The sequence below is a fragment of the Mesocricetus auratus genome, unplaced genomic scaffold (genome assembly GCF_017639785.1).
Source record: "Mesocricetus auratus isolate SY011 unplaced genomic scaffold, BCM_Maur_2.0 Super-Scaffold_100009, whole genome shotgun sequence".
Lineage (NCBI taxonomy): Eukaryota > Metazoa > Chordata > Mammalia > Rodentia > Cricetidae > Mesocricetus > Mesocricetus auratus.
Genome location: NW_024429193.1, coordinates 70,352,382 through 70,367,870, shown reverse-complemented (window position 1 = coordinate 70,367,870; position 15,489 = coordinate 70,352,382). Strand labels below are relative to the sequence as shown.

The 15,489-nt window shown below is 40.1% G+C and overlaps 1 protein-coding gene across 4 annotated transcripts in view; it reads left to right on the top strand.

Annotated features, from left to right (window-relative positions):
- Fbxw7 (F-box and WD repeat domain containing 7) overlaps positions 1-14,365 on the top strand; it is a 155,819-nt gene extending 141,454 nt beyond the window's left edge. For all 4 annotated transcript variants that reach the window (XM_013120630.3, XM_021233111.2, XM_021233113.2 and 1 more), the window contains 8 exons: positions 367-501; positions 2,827-2,950; positions 4,603-4,739; positions 5,944-6,057; positions 7,524-7,705; positions 9,521-9,746; positions 11,305-11,515; positions 12,461-14,365. In XM_013120630.3, the coding sequence (XP_012976084.2) occupies positions 367-501; positions 2,827-2,950; positions 4,603-4,739; positions 5,944-6,057; positions 7,524-7,705; positions 9,521-9,746; positions 11,305-11,515; positions 12,461-12,729 (1,398 nt within the window). In that variant the 3' untranslated portion in view covers positions 12,730-14,365. The remainder of the gene's footprint in view (positions 1-366; positions 502-2,826; positions 2,951-4,602; positions 4,740-5,943; positions 6,058-7,523; positions 7,706-9,520; positions 9,747-11,304; positions 11,516-12,460) is intronic.
- Positions 14,366-15,489: the final 1,124 nt, after the last annotated feature.

The window sequence follows — 15,489 nt, the reverse complement described above, 5'->3', positions numbered from 1 at the left end:
AGTAAACTTGCTGAAACTAAAACCTTAGATCACTTCAGAGGCTCTGGAAGCAAAGTCTCTCTGTCCATGGTCCCTTTTCATGTAGTTCCACTGCTCAAACATGAGCACACAGGTGCATGCTGGTCTTCTCTATGAGTTTGTAATTGAAACATCTTTTTGTTTGTTTGATTGATTGATTGATTTTTTGAGACAGAGTTTCTCTGTGACTTTGGAGGCTATCCTGGCACTATCTTTTGTAGACCAGGCTGGCCTCGAACTCACAGAGATCCGCCTGCCTCCCCAGTGTTGGATTTAAAGGCATGTGCCACCACCACCCGGCTTGAAACATCTTTAAGGTAATAAAAGTGTGCAATCCCTCTTTGGTAGAGCTGGAGTGGACCAGAGAAGCTGCTGGCTTTAGATGAGCTCATTGACAGCTGTGAACCAACACAAGTAAAGCATATGATGCAAGTGATAGAGCCCCAGTTTCAGCGAGACTTCATCTCCTTGCTCCCTAAAGAGGTAAGGCCATCAGTTGCACCCCACGTGGTGCCGTCCAACTGTATAACTGCTACCACCTGTAAGCAGGGTCCTGCTCGTTATGGTCTGACACTTTGACTAACTGCTGTCTGTGACTTAATGGTGCAGTTGTCACATAAGTATGCTTATAACCAAGATACGTCTTTCTTCTGCATGGATACAGTAAGTCTGCAAGAGAGTCATTGAGTTTCTTCCATTTTTTTCCTAGGTTATCTAAGCCTGACTTTAATTATTTGGGTATGTTTATTATTTATAGTGGATGTTTTCAAAATTATGGATTCATTAAGCAACAGTACTATTTTTGTTCTTATTTTGTCTCTCACATCCCTTCAAGACCAGTAGTTTTCTGATTGGTGTATTTCTCTGGTCCTTGAATTATGCAATCACTTTTTTTGTCTATTTATTTATTTGTTTATTTTCTTGGATGCATTGGTGTTTTGTCTGCATACATGTCTGTATGAGGGTGTCAGAAGCTCTGGACCTAGAGTTACAGACAATTGTGAGTTGCATGTGAGTGTTAGAAATTGAACCCAGGACCTCTGGAAGAGCAGTCAGTGCTCTTAACTGCTGAGCCATCTCTCCAGCCCTCTGTAATTATTTTTTTAAATACATAGAATTGTATTTACATGTTCTTGTCCATTTTTACCAATCGTCCTCCATCTGAGAGAGAGGGAGAGAGAGCACATATAAATTGCAGTCTTACAGCATTTCATCACACAGCCATAGGTAGCTACATAGTTTAAATACAATGCATGTGCTGACATTTTAGCTTAATTTTTATCAGCTTAGAAAGGAATAATTTCCATGCTTTATATTTTCTCAAATTACTATACACATGCTACTAATTAAATACTAGCATGAGAAAATGACAAGTCATACAAATAATCCTGAACCCTCAAATTTGAACAGAAAGAGAGTTATGCTTTCTCTTTGCTTAAAGAATCACTCTAAGTTCCTAGTGGGTTAAAGATAGTCCTAATTATAGTTTCCCATCAGAGTTGAGTAAAATCACTGAAGCTAAGAATAACTCTAGGGAAAAGCAAAATTGATAAAACATCTTTTTCCTGGTGTTTTGCCCCCATTGGAGTAGTTTTTACAAATGACATTGTCCCACAAAAGAAGTATTTATTCTTGTGAGCTTTTTCAACAGCAAAACTCATCATGATACATTTTACATCCCTGATTTTCTCGTAGCTAGTGTTTTTACTTATCTCTGAGAGTAAGGTTTTCTATTTTGTTTTGTTTAATTCTTATTTCTATAGATAACTCTTAACATGCCAAAACTTCTGACCTCCAACCAATAGAATTTTGAACTCCTTGTGGGGCTTGTTATGTAGATGTATGTTATGTGCATGTGTTCAAATGGGTGTACATGGATGAGTGCAGATGCTTCTGCATATGTGTACCTGTAGAGGTCCGAGGTGTGCTCCCTAGTTGTTCCCATGTTACTGTTTTGAGTCATGAGTTATGATCTCCCACTGGATCCAGAGCGGTAAGCTTCAGGTAACATTCAGCTAGAGTAGCCAGTGAGCGCCTGTCTGTCCTCCCAAGCACAGGGAACATAGCTACCACTGCCCTGCCTGGCTTTTACACCAGTGCTGGCATCCAAATCCTTATCTTCGTGGTTGTAGATGAAGTATTACCAACTGAGGCATCGCCAAGCCCCAAAATTTGAGAATGTTTTAGCATTTAAGAAGTAAGCACAGGTTATTAATAAAAGGTAAGCCCCAAAATATTCTCTTGGCTTACATGTTCTTTCAGAGACTGCTGGAGGAAGAAAAGGAGTGAAGGCAGAGAGAGAGCCAGGCTTAGTGTATCATACATGTTTTTGCTCATCTACTGGGGGGGGAAAGGGTTTTCATTTGAAAAAATGCTTCATTTCATATGTGGAAATTAATAGCATAGCTCTAAGCCCTTAGAGAAGTTTCTTTTATCAGAGAGTATGTACTATTTAAAACATTATTATCATATTGGCATAATGGACTGGTATTTTTCTAATAATTTGGTGTGAACAAATCTAAAGCCTTTATCAACATTTAGGCTAATCTAAGAACTTGAGCCTTAGACTCACACAAGAAACTTGTGATCAGTGGTTTTGTTCTCACTGTAACTAAATACCAATAAAATCATAGGTCATCTAGAATAAAGCCTCAGATCCCTTAGACGAGATTAATGAGCATTTTCTTTGCTCTTAAAGTCTACCAAAGTACACATTCCTAGGGAGCTGCTCATCCTGTGGTGGGTAACCCCTTTTCTTGTGTAGTGTTTTGAAGTGTGAGTATGCTGTCTTTACTTCCTTTCCCATAGCTGGCACTCTATGTACTTTCATTCCTGGAACCCAAAGACCTGCTGCAAGCGGCTCAGACTTGTCGGTACTGGAGAATTTTGGCTGAGGACAACCTTCTCTGGAGAGAGAAATGTAAAGAAGAGGGTAAGGTTCAAAATCACATAGAGAATGTGTTTCTACTCTGAAGAAGCAAAGGATGCTGGAAACAAGTCAATAAAATAGCTTTCCTGTGCAGGGAGAGTACCTGCCAGAGAGTCCGCGTCACTTCCTTGATCTCAGCAGTGAAGGAAACCTCATTAAAGGAACCCACATTCATCAGTTAATACCCACTCCTTCCGTAAATACTTATTGGTCACCTCCTGTGAGCTGAACATTCTTAGGTGATGGGGAGATTGCTCTTTGTGTCTTCTTCCTGACATGGCCTTATAGTCTTGAGGCGTAGTTTGGTTTGATTGAACTCCCTTTCTTAGGAAGGGAGTAAGTATCCCCCATATTGATCAAGGGGAAGACCTTCTGTTTTACAAACAGGCATCTAGAAAAAGCAATCATTTTGAAGAAAGAAAAAAAAACTTGTTTCTGAAAAACAAAACGTTTGAGGGGAAAAAAAAAACTGGTTACCACTGTTTTCTGTAGATAATGCTCCTGTCCCAGCCGTGTGACCAGGTGAGAGCATTGGTGATTAGTGAGGGTTTGTAAAGTCTTGAGGTGAAGATCTCGGGTGCTTTATGCTAAGCCTGGTCCTGCAGTCAACCTCTGGCTGCTCTTGGATTAGTCAGTAAAATCTTCTTTCCCAAGCATTTTCATATGTAAACTAGGGTTAATCAACTCTGCCTTGCCTTCTTTCTCAGGATCTTTTGTTTCCTCCTTGAGACAGGGTCTCTACAGCCCTGGCTGCCTAGGATATCACAAGGTAGACTCAGTGCTAGGATTAAAAGTGTGTGCTGCCATGCCCAGCATCAGAATCATTTTTAAATGTCCTTTAACTGTGTTTGCTAAAAATGATTCTGAGCAGCTTGGTCTACAAAGCAAGTTCCAGGACATCCTGTCTCAACATGCATGCATGCATGCATGCATGCATACATACATACATACATACATACATACATACATACATACATACATGTGCAAACAACCTGTGAGCATCTGTAGTCATACTGGTTGGGAGACAGAGGCAGGGTTGCTGAAAGGTGGAGGCCATCTTGGTCTACATAGTTCTGGGTCAGTATCATTTAAAGCATTTTGTTGTGTATGATCCAGTGATATTTTCCCCATTCCTTCTTTTCTGTTGCCTACATGCTGTATCTGCAAATTTACTACTCTAGGAACCTGTGATAAGTTATAATTGCCTTATTCACTTAGCAAAATGTCTTCAAGGATCATGTCACAGCATGTATCCACATGCCTTTGTTAAGGCTGAGCATCATTCCATCGTGTGTGCTGCTGCATTTGGATGTTTGGACAGACAGTTGGACTGCTTACAACTTTTGGCTAGTTGAATACTCTTATTATGGGCATGGGTGTATAGCTCTCTGTTCACATCTCTCCTTTTGGTTCTTTTTTGAGTGTACCCCATGTTACGTTTGGTACTAATCTCTGCAGCAGTAGTGCCACTTTACATTCACACAAGCAGTGTCCACGCCAGCACCTTCTTTGTGAGAAGGAGGAGGTAATGAGTATAGAACTGCCTACAAATGCAGGCTCACTGCTGCTAAGAGGAAAAAACAAGATCTTTATAAAATGTGTAGTTTTTATTACTGGTGAAAGAACTTATTCTCTTGAATTCTTGGATACTTTAGGAATTGATGAACCGTTGCACATCAAGAGAAGAAAAATAATAAAGCCAGGTTTTATACATAGCCCGTGGAAGAGTGCATACATCAGACAGCACAGAATTGATACCAACTGGAGGCGAGGAGAACTCAAATCTCCCAAGGTAACCAAACTCTTCACACACTAACGGAAATGGTTAGTCAGTAGAAATGCCTGATCTAGCTCTTCTCTTGTTGGCCTTGCAGTATAACTTGATGCCCATCTTCTTTGGAAAGAAAATTGGCTATATTTGAAAATTAGTTCCAAGTGCAACTAGCAGTATTCTTTTATTTTTAGTTTCTTTAGTCTAACAATTTATTGGAATCAAAGATGAGTTGATTCAGGCATGGTGGCTCAAGCTCATGCTTGTAATCAAGAAGTATTCAATACCTGTACTCAAGAAACTGAGGCATTAGGATAGCTGTGAGTTTAAGGCCAACCTGCGATATGATGTGACCTTGTCTCAAGAATGTCTTCCCCTAAAAATATGAGTTGGGAGGAAGTGAATTTGTTCTAGATCACTCTGCATGACATTGTTACTATTTTTTAGAACTATCAGTTTAGCTTTTTGTGACTTTCTCTGTGTTTCATTTTTCATAATTTGAAACAGAAGTCTCATTTTTTGTCTTAGAATATTATTTCAGATGTATAAATTAGCCAATTTTGGCAGACATTGTTTTATATATCAGCATGTACTAGCATAATTTTTAGGCTGAAAAACTGTTGTTTGTTATTCCTCTGTTTCTAGGTGCTTTATTTTTCTTTTTAGCAGTGCTAAAAGTTGAACCTTGAGCCCTGTCCTCTTCCACCTCTTTTTCTTCTGTTTTAATTTTGAGTTGAGGTTTCCCTAGGTTATCCAGGCTGGCCTAGAGCTCACTTGGTAGCCCAGGATGTGCTGTGTTTTATATAAATTTCATTCTAAAAATAAATTACAGATTACTGTTCTGACACACAGTTCATTCTTGGTTTCACTGGGGTTTTGTGTGTGTGTGTGTGTGTGTGTCTGTCTGTCTGTCTGTCTTCATGTATGTGTGTGCACCCTTGCATGTACCCATGCACACACACACAGGCCAGAGAGAGGATGCTGGTGGCCTGTTCCCATTCTCTGTCTGACTTACTTGAGACAGAGAATCTTACTGAACCGTAAGCTCTAGCAGTTCTCCTGTCTCCACACTCACAGTGTTGGGGTTACAGGCCTGTGTTTTTATGTGAGTTCTGGGGATTTGACCCCAGATGCTGTTTGTCTGCGCCATCTCTGCAGCACTTCTCTGTGTTTCTAAAGAATGTGATGTAATAACATACATATGATATGTACATTTTTCTTATAGGTGCTGAAAGGGCATGATGACCATGTGATCACATGTCTACAGTTTTGTGGTAACCGAATAGTTAGTGGTTCTGATGACAACACTTTAAAAGTTTGGTCAGCAGTCACGGGCAAAGTAAGTTCACTTCTTTCCATACTTCTGTGAGTCACCATTTTGTGTGTGCAATCACTTTAAAGCAGGTGTTGAATCCTCAGCTGTTTTGCTAGCAATATAAGGCTGTCTTTAGAAGTGTGGTCCTTCTTCCTGTGTTCATGTCACTTTGGCATAGTAGCAGTGGTGTTTTCTTCGTTTAAATAGTTTGTCATCTTTGTCACTTAGATATTCTACGATTTCTCAGATGCACCTCTTCTCCTCTGAGCTTACTTCTCGCCTTGCCCATCATGGCTCCCTAACATCTTCCAAAATATGACCGAGTGATTTGTAATTTTCCTTATAGACTGCTTTGTTGCTGAGCTGTCTATAATTTAGAAATCAAGTAAATCCTGTTAATATAAAGTTGTCTCAGACTTGAATGGTAAGGAAATGAAGCAGGGGAGGTTTTAAATATTGGGTTGAAGAGCCAAGCAGTAACTTTATTTCACATAGCATCCTTAATGAGTCGCTAGTGAATATTGACTTTATCTGTCCAAAGGGGAATGTTTTTATGAATTAAGTAATCAACCATTTAAAAGGTAACAGAAGAAAGTATGAGAAAAATCTATTTTTAAAAATACCTTTTGCTGTGTTGTTCCTTGGACAAGACTCTTACAAATACTCAAAGCAGATGTTAAATTTTTCAAAGTAGCTACATGTTTCCAGGATATAATATTAGTTTTGGACTTACCTCATAGTCTCAGTGTCTGTCTTTACATGTCTAGAGTAGCATGACCAGCTCCTAACTACTGCCTTCAGGCAGACGGATGCACTGTGGTATGTGGCCACACCCAACTCTCTTGGCATTCTTGTCTTGGTTCGCCTCCATGGGAGGTACCCTTCTGCAGTTTTATTATTACTTAATCATAGTGGCCTGGCTAGAGCTATTGAACTTGCTTGTATTTTATTGTGTTAGCCTTCTATGCTTTGTATCATATGATTCTTCTTAAAGTTTTTTATCATTTTATTAGTGTGTGTGTGTGTGTGTGTGTGTGTGTGTGTGTGTGTGTGTGTGTGTGTGTGTGGATGTATCACATGCATGCCAGGTGCCTCAGAGACCAGAAGAGAGCATCAGATTCCCTGGCACTGGAGTTATAGGTGGTTGTGAGGTACTAGGTGCTGGGAATCAAACCCAGGTCCCTGAAAGAGCAGCCGGTGCTCTTAGCCACTGAACCATCTCTCCAGTCCTGTCATGTTAATCTGTTTGTATCGTGTTTGCTTTCTCTATACTTGTTCCTCAGTTGTGTATGCATGCATAAGCATGTACTGCTACAAAATAAATAATTCAGTAATAGCGGTGTCATGTAGCATTGATGTGCAAAATGCTTTCCTGATAATCTAATAAAGTTGAATATATAAGATTTATTCCAGATTCTAATGAGTCATTAATATATTTTTGACTTGCTTTCATTTCTACCTAAAATTAATCATCTGAAGTGTTTTTTCAGTGTCTAAGAACATTAGTGGGACACACAGGTGGAGTATGGTCATCACAGATGAGAGACAACATCATCATTAGTGGATCCACTGACCGGACTCTCAAAGTATGGAATGCTGAGACTGGAGAGTGTATACATACTTTATATGGGCACACTTCCACTGTACGCTGTATGCATCTCCATGAAAAAAGGTAAAGGAAACCCCTTTCACTTCTGTTACTTGTGAGTTTGAGATTCATATAGTGCTAATGAGTTCCTAAAGTAGACACTAATGATTACAGTGCAATGTTCCTTAGTTAGTAAAATCAGGTTATACTGGCTTAAAATTAGAGAATTGTCTTAAAATTCCCTTCTTCATTTGATGACAGTACAGTCTTTTTTTCTTGATGCTCAGCTCTCTAATCCCTTTTGTTGTTCATTTGATGACTCATCATCTTCAAAAAAAAAAGTCATTTTCTTTCTTGACAATCATATTATGCTATGCAAGAGCAACAGACTCAGTCACTGGGACTTCAGCCTATGAGGCCTTGAGTGAGCCACCCTCTTTGCCCCCACTCCATCACATCCCTAGACCTGGACAGACACAGGTCTGTCATCTAAGCTATGCAGAGATCTCAGGTGTTGTCTTGACTTTTGCACAGCTGACAGAGAGCTCTGGTATTAGGATAGCATTGCTGCCCTACTGCTGCAGACCAAATGAAGGGAGAACCTTCAGTCCCATTTTCAAAGTTGTTTGGGCCAAGCTTGTCCTGCTTGTCTGTTCTTTCCCAATGCTTCTGCCTGATGCTTTTTATCTTACCCAGTGTCCTTTTGCTACAATCATGTCCTTCTGTTGACACATCTTCATTGCACCCAGCTATAAAAAGTGTTTTCTGCCTCATTTGTCAAAAAATATTATTTTGTCCTGGTGTGATAACATACTGCTCATCTTTGCACTGGGAAGGTAGAGACAGGAGGATCCTTGAATTCACAGCTTTTAGAGGAGACCCTTCCTCTAAAAGAATATATCTTAGAAGAATCCTTAGAGTAAATCCACAGCAGCCACGACCTATCCTGTCCATGCTTGCTTTATCTATTAAGAACTGTTTTGTAAGTAGGTTGTCCTCTACAGGTGTGTGATATGTACGGGGACTCCTTTTTGCTTTAAAGTGAACCAACTTTGCACAGTGTGTTGGGTGATTCAAGTTAAGGGATGAGTTTGAAGAGACCTTGAATTTCTGTTTTGGTTGCATTCATTTTCCCACACTTCATCATTCCACTCTTTCAAATACGGAGACTGACTTTTATCTCTTGGGAATATGACATAAAGATGCCTGGTTAGCAATCCAGAGGTAACTGCATGGTTGTATCACCCTGGTTTTTAGACCAGTATAATTTTATAACATTGAGCCAATTTCTGAAGGCATTTCTGTTAGTTCTATAGGAATATATTTAAAAGTCTGTGTCAGCATATATCTGAAACTGACATTCCCTGCATGGGAACTATGAAGAAACAGCCCTAGTTTTAAGTTCCAAATTAAATTTAATTATTTTTAAATAATCATATTGAAAAGTTTACTTTCTCAAATAGGTAGTAGGAGTTTATAATTGAAATGGAATGGAATGACAAAGAACATAGAGAAAGTTCTGGATTGTTCTAAGTTAATACCACCTGATTCTGCATTGAGGGTTATGCTGCATGTGTCATGTTACCATTTCACTTCTAATCAAGATAGGTTGTATGTATGGGGAGCTGCTTGCTTCTTGAATATGGTGCAGTTGTTTCCAAACTGTGCCATGGAACCAAGGTCCATACGTCATGAGGAACCAACCAGATGAACTTCTAGTCTTCCTCACTTCCCATTGCAGGCAGAGTAACTCAAATTTATATCTGAAGGCAATAGGCAGGGTTTCTTGTTAAAGTGCTTCTGTTCTGTTTATGAAGAGAAAGCGAACACTGTTTTACCTGTCGTGTGTGTCCGTGCTCTTCAGAATCCTAATACCTGGTTTTCTGTTCCTCTCTGCAGAGTTGTTAGCGGTTCTCGAGATGCCACTCTTAGGGTTTGGGATATTGAGAGCGGCCAGTGTTTACATGTCTTGATGGGTCACGTAGCAGCGGTCCGCTGTGTTCAATATGATGGCAGGAGGGTTGTTAGTGGAGCATATGATTTTATGGTGAAGGTGTGGGACCCAGAGACTGAGACCTGTCTACACACGTTGCAGGGACACACTAATAGAGTCTATTCATTACAGGTAAGAGGCTGTCTCACCCACCCCCATCCTTGGATGCTTTGGTGATGACTCATAAGACTTTTCTCCTCAGCTAGTTACTGTCAAATTGCTGTTTATATATACCATGAAGAAAACAACAAATTCCAAAATCATTTGGCTAATTTAATGGCTTCAATTTCTATGATCCATTTTCTCTCTAAAATGCAAATATTTGTCTAACCTGATACTTCAGAACTGTAAGTTGCCACATTAATTAATAGATAATCTCATAGGAGAATAACTTGGATTTTAATAAACTCCTTAGCTGAGGATTAATTTGGCCAAAAGCTGCCCTTTTGCCTTGATAACTAAAAGTTGATGGGCCATGTAATTGTGATTCCATCCCCATTTAAAGTGACCGTGGAGCCTTTCTGCAGAAAGCTACATACTTACCCAGCCAGGTTCATTGACTGGGGGCCATAGAAAGATGAATTCGACTAACCTGTTGTATTTTGTTAGATTTGAACTTGATATTTATTAATAGATTATAATATTTCAAGATCTTCAGCAACTAGACATAAAGCGTGGGTCGCATTTATTTCTGGAAGCGCAGCATTTTCCATTTTTAAAAACTTCCTGTTACATAATTTCCTTCCCAGTTACTTGCCAGTTAGTGATCAGCCAAGTGGAACAGAATCCCAGTGCTGACATTGCTTTTCTTGGGGCATTTGATTCTTAACTGATGGTATTGCCCAATTAATGAAATGTTGATATACGATAAAGATGTTGGTTACTTTAGAAAAGATGATGGCTTCCAAGGGGAGGGGATTGGCCGCCACTGCTGTTGCTACTTGTGAGCTTAGTACCATAGAGAACAATCTCAGAGTATATAGTCAGGTATTATATATACCTCCTGGCGATTAGTAGCTGTTTATTGGCTTTCAGTGTCCTTGGGAAGCTGAAAAGAGAGGCTACATAGCTTGCTTTTATTACTAAAATGTCTCCTCTTCTAATTCCTGATATAACTATCTTTTGCTCTAATTAACAATACGTTGTTGTAAACAACTTCATTTTACAAACAAGTTTTAATGGAATTTACTTTTGAGCATCACAGAAGTTACTTGTGGCCCTTCCCATGCCTTGGGTGCTGATAGGCATGACTTTCTTCTCAAGCTCTGGCTTTGGCTTCCTATGGGCAAGTCAGACTCAGCCTTCTTGATGAATACATGGGACATAATTCCCAGCTGGTACCAGGTGATCTGAAAGGAATGCTGTCCTTTCAGGTTCTTCCTTTTGTTTTTGAAGTTGTTTCTTCCTCTTTTTGAATGATTGGGCCGTTTTGTTCAGTTTTCTTTCAATTTTGTTGTTGTTTTGGTTTTGGTTTTGGTTTTAATTTTAAGAGAATTTTTGAAAATACTTTGGAGACGTGATTCGCAGTCTGGTGTAATGGCATGCCATTAGCTTACCTTCAAGTGTATCCCAGTGCCCTCTTTGTTCTGGCCTTCCATGTTGCTGTAGTCCCTCCCCATTGTGAGTCTGGTCTACCAGCTGGTAAGAAAGGAATCCATGTCTCTGTTCTAATACACTGTGTCTGTTGTAGTTTGATGGCATCCATGTGGTGAGTGGATCTCTTGATACATCAATCCGAGTCTGGGATGTGGAGACAGGGAATTGTATTCACACGTTAACAGGACACCAGTCGTTAACAAGTGGAATGGAACTCAAAGACAATATTCTTGTCTCTGGGAATGCAGACTCTACAGTGAAAATCTGGGATATCAAAACAGGACAGTGTTTACAAACATTGCAGGGTAAGTGTTAGTCCTCCTTCAGCTGTGTTCTTTCAGAGTGGCCCTGCTAGTCAAGAGAGAACCTGTGTAGAGCAGGGATTTAACCTCATGCAGAGTACTTACTCCTGATGGCTTTATGAATGTTTGCCTTTCAAAACTAGGCCACCTTGAAAAATGGTTTTCAGTTGTGTCTTTAATGTGAAAATTCTTACTCATTTCCTGCATGTTCAGTCGACTCTATTTAACCTTAACAATGAGAAGAAAGACTTGGCTGTCTCACAGAAGCAATACTTTTTTTTTTTTAACTGATCATTATATTTTGAATTGAAGCATCTCTGATAGGAAATTACCCTGGCCTCCACTTAACCACTGGATTCAGTTGGGATGGAATGGATTAGTAGTTCCCTCTGAGATATAAAGAGACATGAAGAAGGTTAATATTGGAGAAACAATACCGTTGGATTCTTCATGATTCACTTTTTGATATTTAAATGCAACCCTTAGAAGGTGTGTTTGTTTTTAGTGCGGCCATGTGGTGGCCTTTGTTCATTAATTTTGACTGTCCCTGGGAATCTGGGGGTAGCATAAAACCAGTTGTCCTCTTTGGCTGGTCAATTCAGTGTGGTAGAATGACAAGTCTGTCACATTCATTTTTCCAACAGAGTGTATGAAGCTGCACTGCTGTGTCCTTTCATGAAAGCTGTCCTTCATAGAAAATAAATGTGTGTCTGATAGTTCACCAGGCTTACTGAGAGACAGACCTTGAGAGTTGGTGCTTCAGTTACAAACAGCTACCAGATTTTTTTTTTTTACATCCAAGGTGGTCCTAAATTAAACAATGTTTCTAATGTGCAACTTTTTAAATGTTAAATTCTTGTATGTTCTAACTAGAAGATGACAGGTCCTGTGTACAAGCCCCTGGCCATCATTTCTGACTAGTAATTAAGTCCCTGTGCTTTTGCCTAGGTCCCAACAAGCATCAGAGTGCTGTGACCTGTTTACAGTTCAACAAGAACTTTGTAATTACCAGCTCAGATGATGGAACTGTAAAACTCTGGGACTTGAAAACGGGTGAATTTATTCGAAACCTAGTCACATTGGAGAGTGGGGGAAGTGGGGGAGTTGTGTGGCGGATCAGAGCCTCTAACACCAAGCTGGTGTGTGCGGTTGGGAGTCGGAATGGGACTGAAGAAACCAAGCTGTTGGTGCTGGACTTCGATGTGGACATGAAATGAAGAGCAAACAAGGTGAATTTTGTCCAACTGTGTAGACAATATACTCCCTGCCCTTCCCCCTGCTCAAAAATAAAAATCGAAAAGGAAAAAAAAAAAGAAAAAAAGAGAAAAAAAAAGAGAAAAAAGAAAAGGAAAAAAATCCCTTGTACTCAGTGGTGCAGGATGTTGGCTTGGGGCAACAGATTGAAAAGACCTACAGACTAAGAGGAAGAAGGATCGAAGAAGAGACAAGAAACCACAGCTGACAGGAGGCGGCGGCTGTCGCATCTCCTAATGGCTTCACTTTGGACTGAGGGGCAGCTTTGCAGAAGGAGACTTTCTAAATCCAACCAGGTGCAATTATTTTTTATTTTCTTCTCCAGTGGTCATTGGGCAGAGCTACACCAAGACATTGTGACCGTCACCTAGAAAGGAGTGGCAATAATATCCAAACACGTGCTGGTTGATCTTCTAATCAGAGAGCATCTGCAACAAAAAGTCATTTTTCTGAAGTGGAAAAGCTTAAAGAAATTACTGTGAATTGTTTTTGTACAGTTATCATGAAGCTTTCTTTTTCTTTTTTCTTTTTTTTTTTTTGCCAACCATTGCCAATGTCAATCAATCACAGTATTAGCCTCTGTTAATCTATTTACTGTTGCTTCCACATACACTCTTCAATGCATACGTTGCTCAAAGGTGGCGAGTTGTCCTGGGTCCTGTGAGTCCTGAGATGGATTTAATTCTTGATGCTGGTGCTAGAAGTAGGTCTTCAAACATGGGATCATTGTCCCACCCCTGTCCTGTACTCCCAGTGGCCAAACTTATTTATGCTGCTAAATGAAAGAAAGAAAAAGCAAATTATTTTTTTTTATTTTTTTTTCTGCTGTGACGTTTTAGTCCCAGACTGAATTCCAAATTTGCTCTAGTTTGGTTACAGAAAAAAAGACTTTTTGCCACTGAAACTTGAGCCATCTATGCCTCTAAGAGGCTGAGAATGGAAAAGTTTCAGATAATAAAGAGTGAAGTTTGCCTGCAAATAAAGAATCGAGAGTGTGTGCAAAGCTTATTTTCTTTTATCTGGGCAAAAATTAAAACACATTCCTTGGGACAGAGCCTGAGGTGCCTGTTCTGTGGAGAAACTTCTTTTTGAGGGCTGTGGTGAATGGATGAACGTACATAGTAAAACTGACAAGATATTTTAAAGATATATATAAAATACAGAATAAAAGGAAGTTGCTGGTCAGTCGTAGCATCTTACAGTATTTGGGAAAACAACTGTTACAGTTTCATTGCTCTGAGTAACTGACGTGAGAGGAACATTCGCTCTGTAGTGACGATGTCACCGCATACCAGCGCGATGAACGGGAGTCAGATGGTCCGCCTCATTCACCAGGAGCCGTAACTCAAGCTGAACTGTGAAAGTGGTTAACACTGTATCCTAGGCAGTCTTTTTTTTCCTCCTCCTGTTTATTTTTTGTTTGTTTTATTTATAGTCTGATTTAAAACAATCAGATTCAAGTTGGTTAATTTTAGTTATGTAACAACCTGACATGATGGAGGAAAACAACCTTTAAAGGGATTGTGTCTATGGTTTGATTCACTTAGAAATTTTATTTTCTTATAACTTAAGTGCAATAAAATGTGTTTTTTCATGTTATTACGTCTGTTTCTTCCACTTAGATAATCCTGTTTCACTATAAATATAGAGTGTTTGTGTCTAATGTTTTAAATAGTCAGGTTTTGGTTTCTTAGCATTCCTCCCTTCATTGTAACATGGAAGGCAGTGCTTCTACGCTCAGCCCAGGGCGAGGCACTGCGGACGTCACCTGCAGTGGCAAGGCCCCCACTGCGCTGTGCTTACTTCCATGTTTGCATCCGGTCTATAAACATGCGTCTGGTTCCTTCAGCACCTCAAAGGTGGACCTGAGAGCTGCAGCCCAAGCTGGTTAGGTAATGCCCCAGAGTAACCAGTGTAATGGCAGTATCCAACCCCTGCTTTCAAAATCCAAATTCCTGTGCTGCCGCCTTTGAAGAAACAAGGTTAGGGAGGGAAATTCCGTGTGTGTGTGTGTGTGTGTGTGTGTGTGTGTGTGTGTGTGTGTGTGTGTGTGTGTGTGCACACCTGCGCTTACATTCTTCTTTTGCCATTACAGAGTCTGGAAAGATATATATGTCTAGTAATCTCAACTATCCAGGCCATAAGAAACAAGTCTCAAATAAGCATGGAGTCCCTCTTCACAGAGCCCCACTCAAAAGCTGAGTCATATCACAGGAGTAGGCCCAGGAGTCTGTGTTGAACATGGCTCTTACCCTGGAAAGACACTGGCTTACACGCTATTCTAGAAATGCGTTAGTTTACTTGACCTCAGCAAATGACACGGTAAGAACAAAAGGGGAGGCAGCAGTAGAGACTCTGGTATTACAGGACAAAAAGCAAGACATGGTGCAGACTCTGGGGCTGTAAGTGCAGCCTGAGAAGACTAGGCCTCAGCCTAGAGCCATGCCTGCGGCTCACATTAGTGATGTTAGTCAACAAAAATTAAGTGGCTGATACAGTTCCTAGAAAGTGATATTTTCAAAGGATTGCCTAAATGAGGCTACACTGTGGTGTAATTGAGGAAAACACTCTCCTTTAAAACACTGAGAAAAACTAAGTGCTATGCCAGTTACTAGATCTTTGACTGACAGTCCAACCTCATCTGTCCTCACATTCTAAAATGTGCAAGATCTAAGGATAACGTGAGGATGCTGCAAGGCACAGTAGGTCTTCAGCTCCTGAGG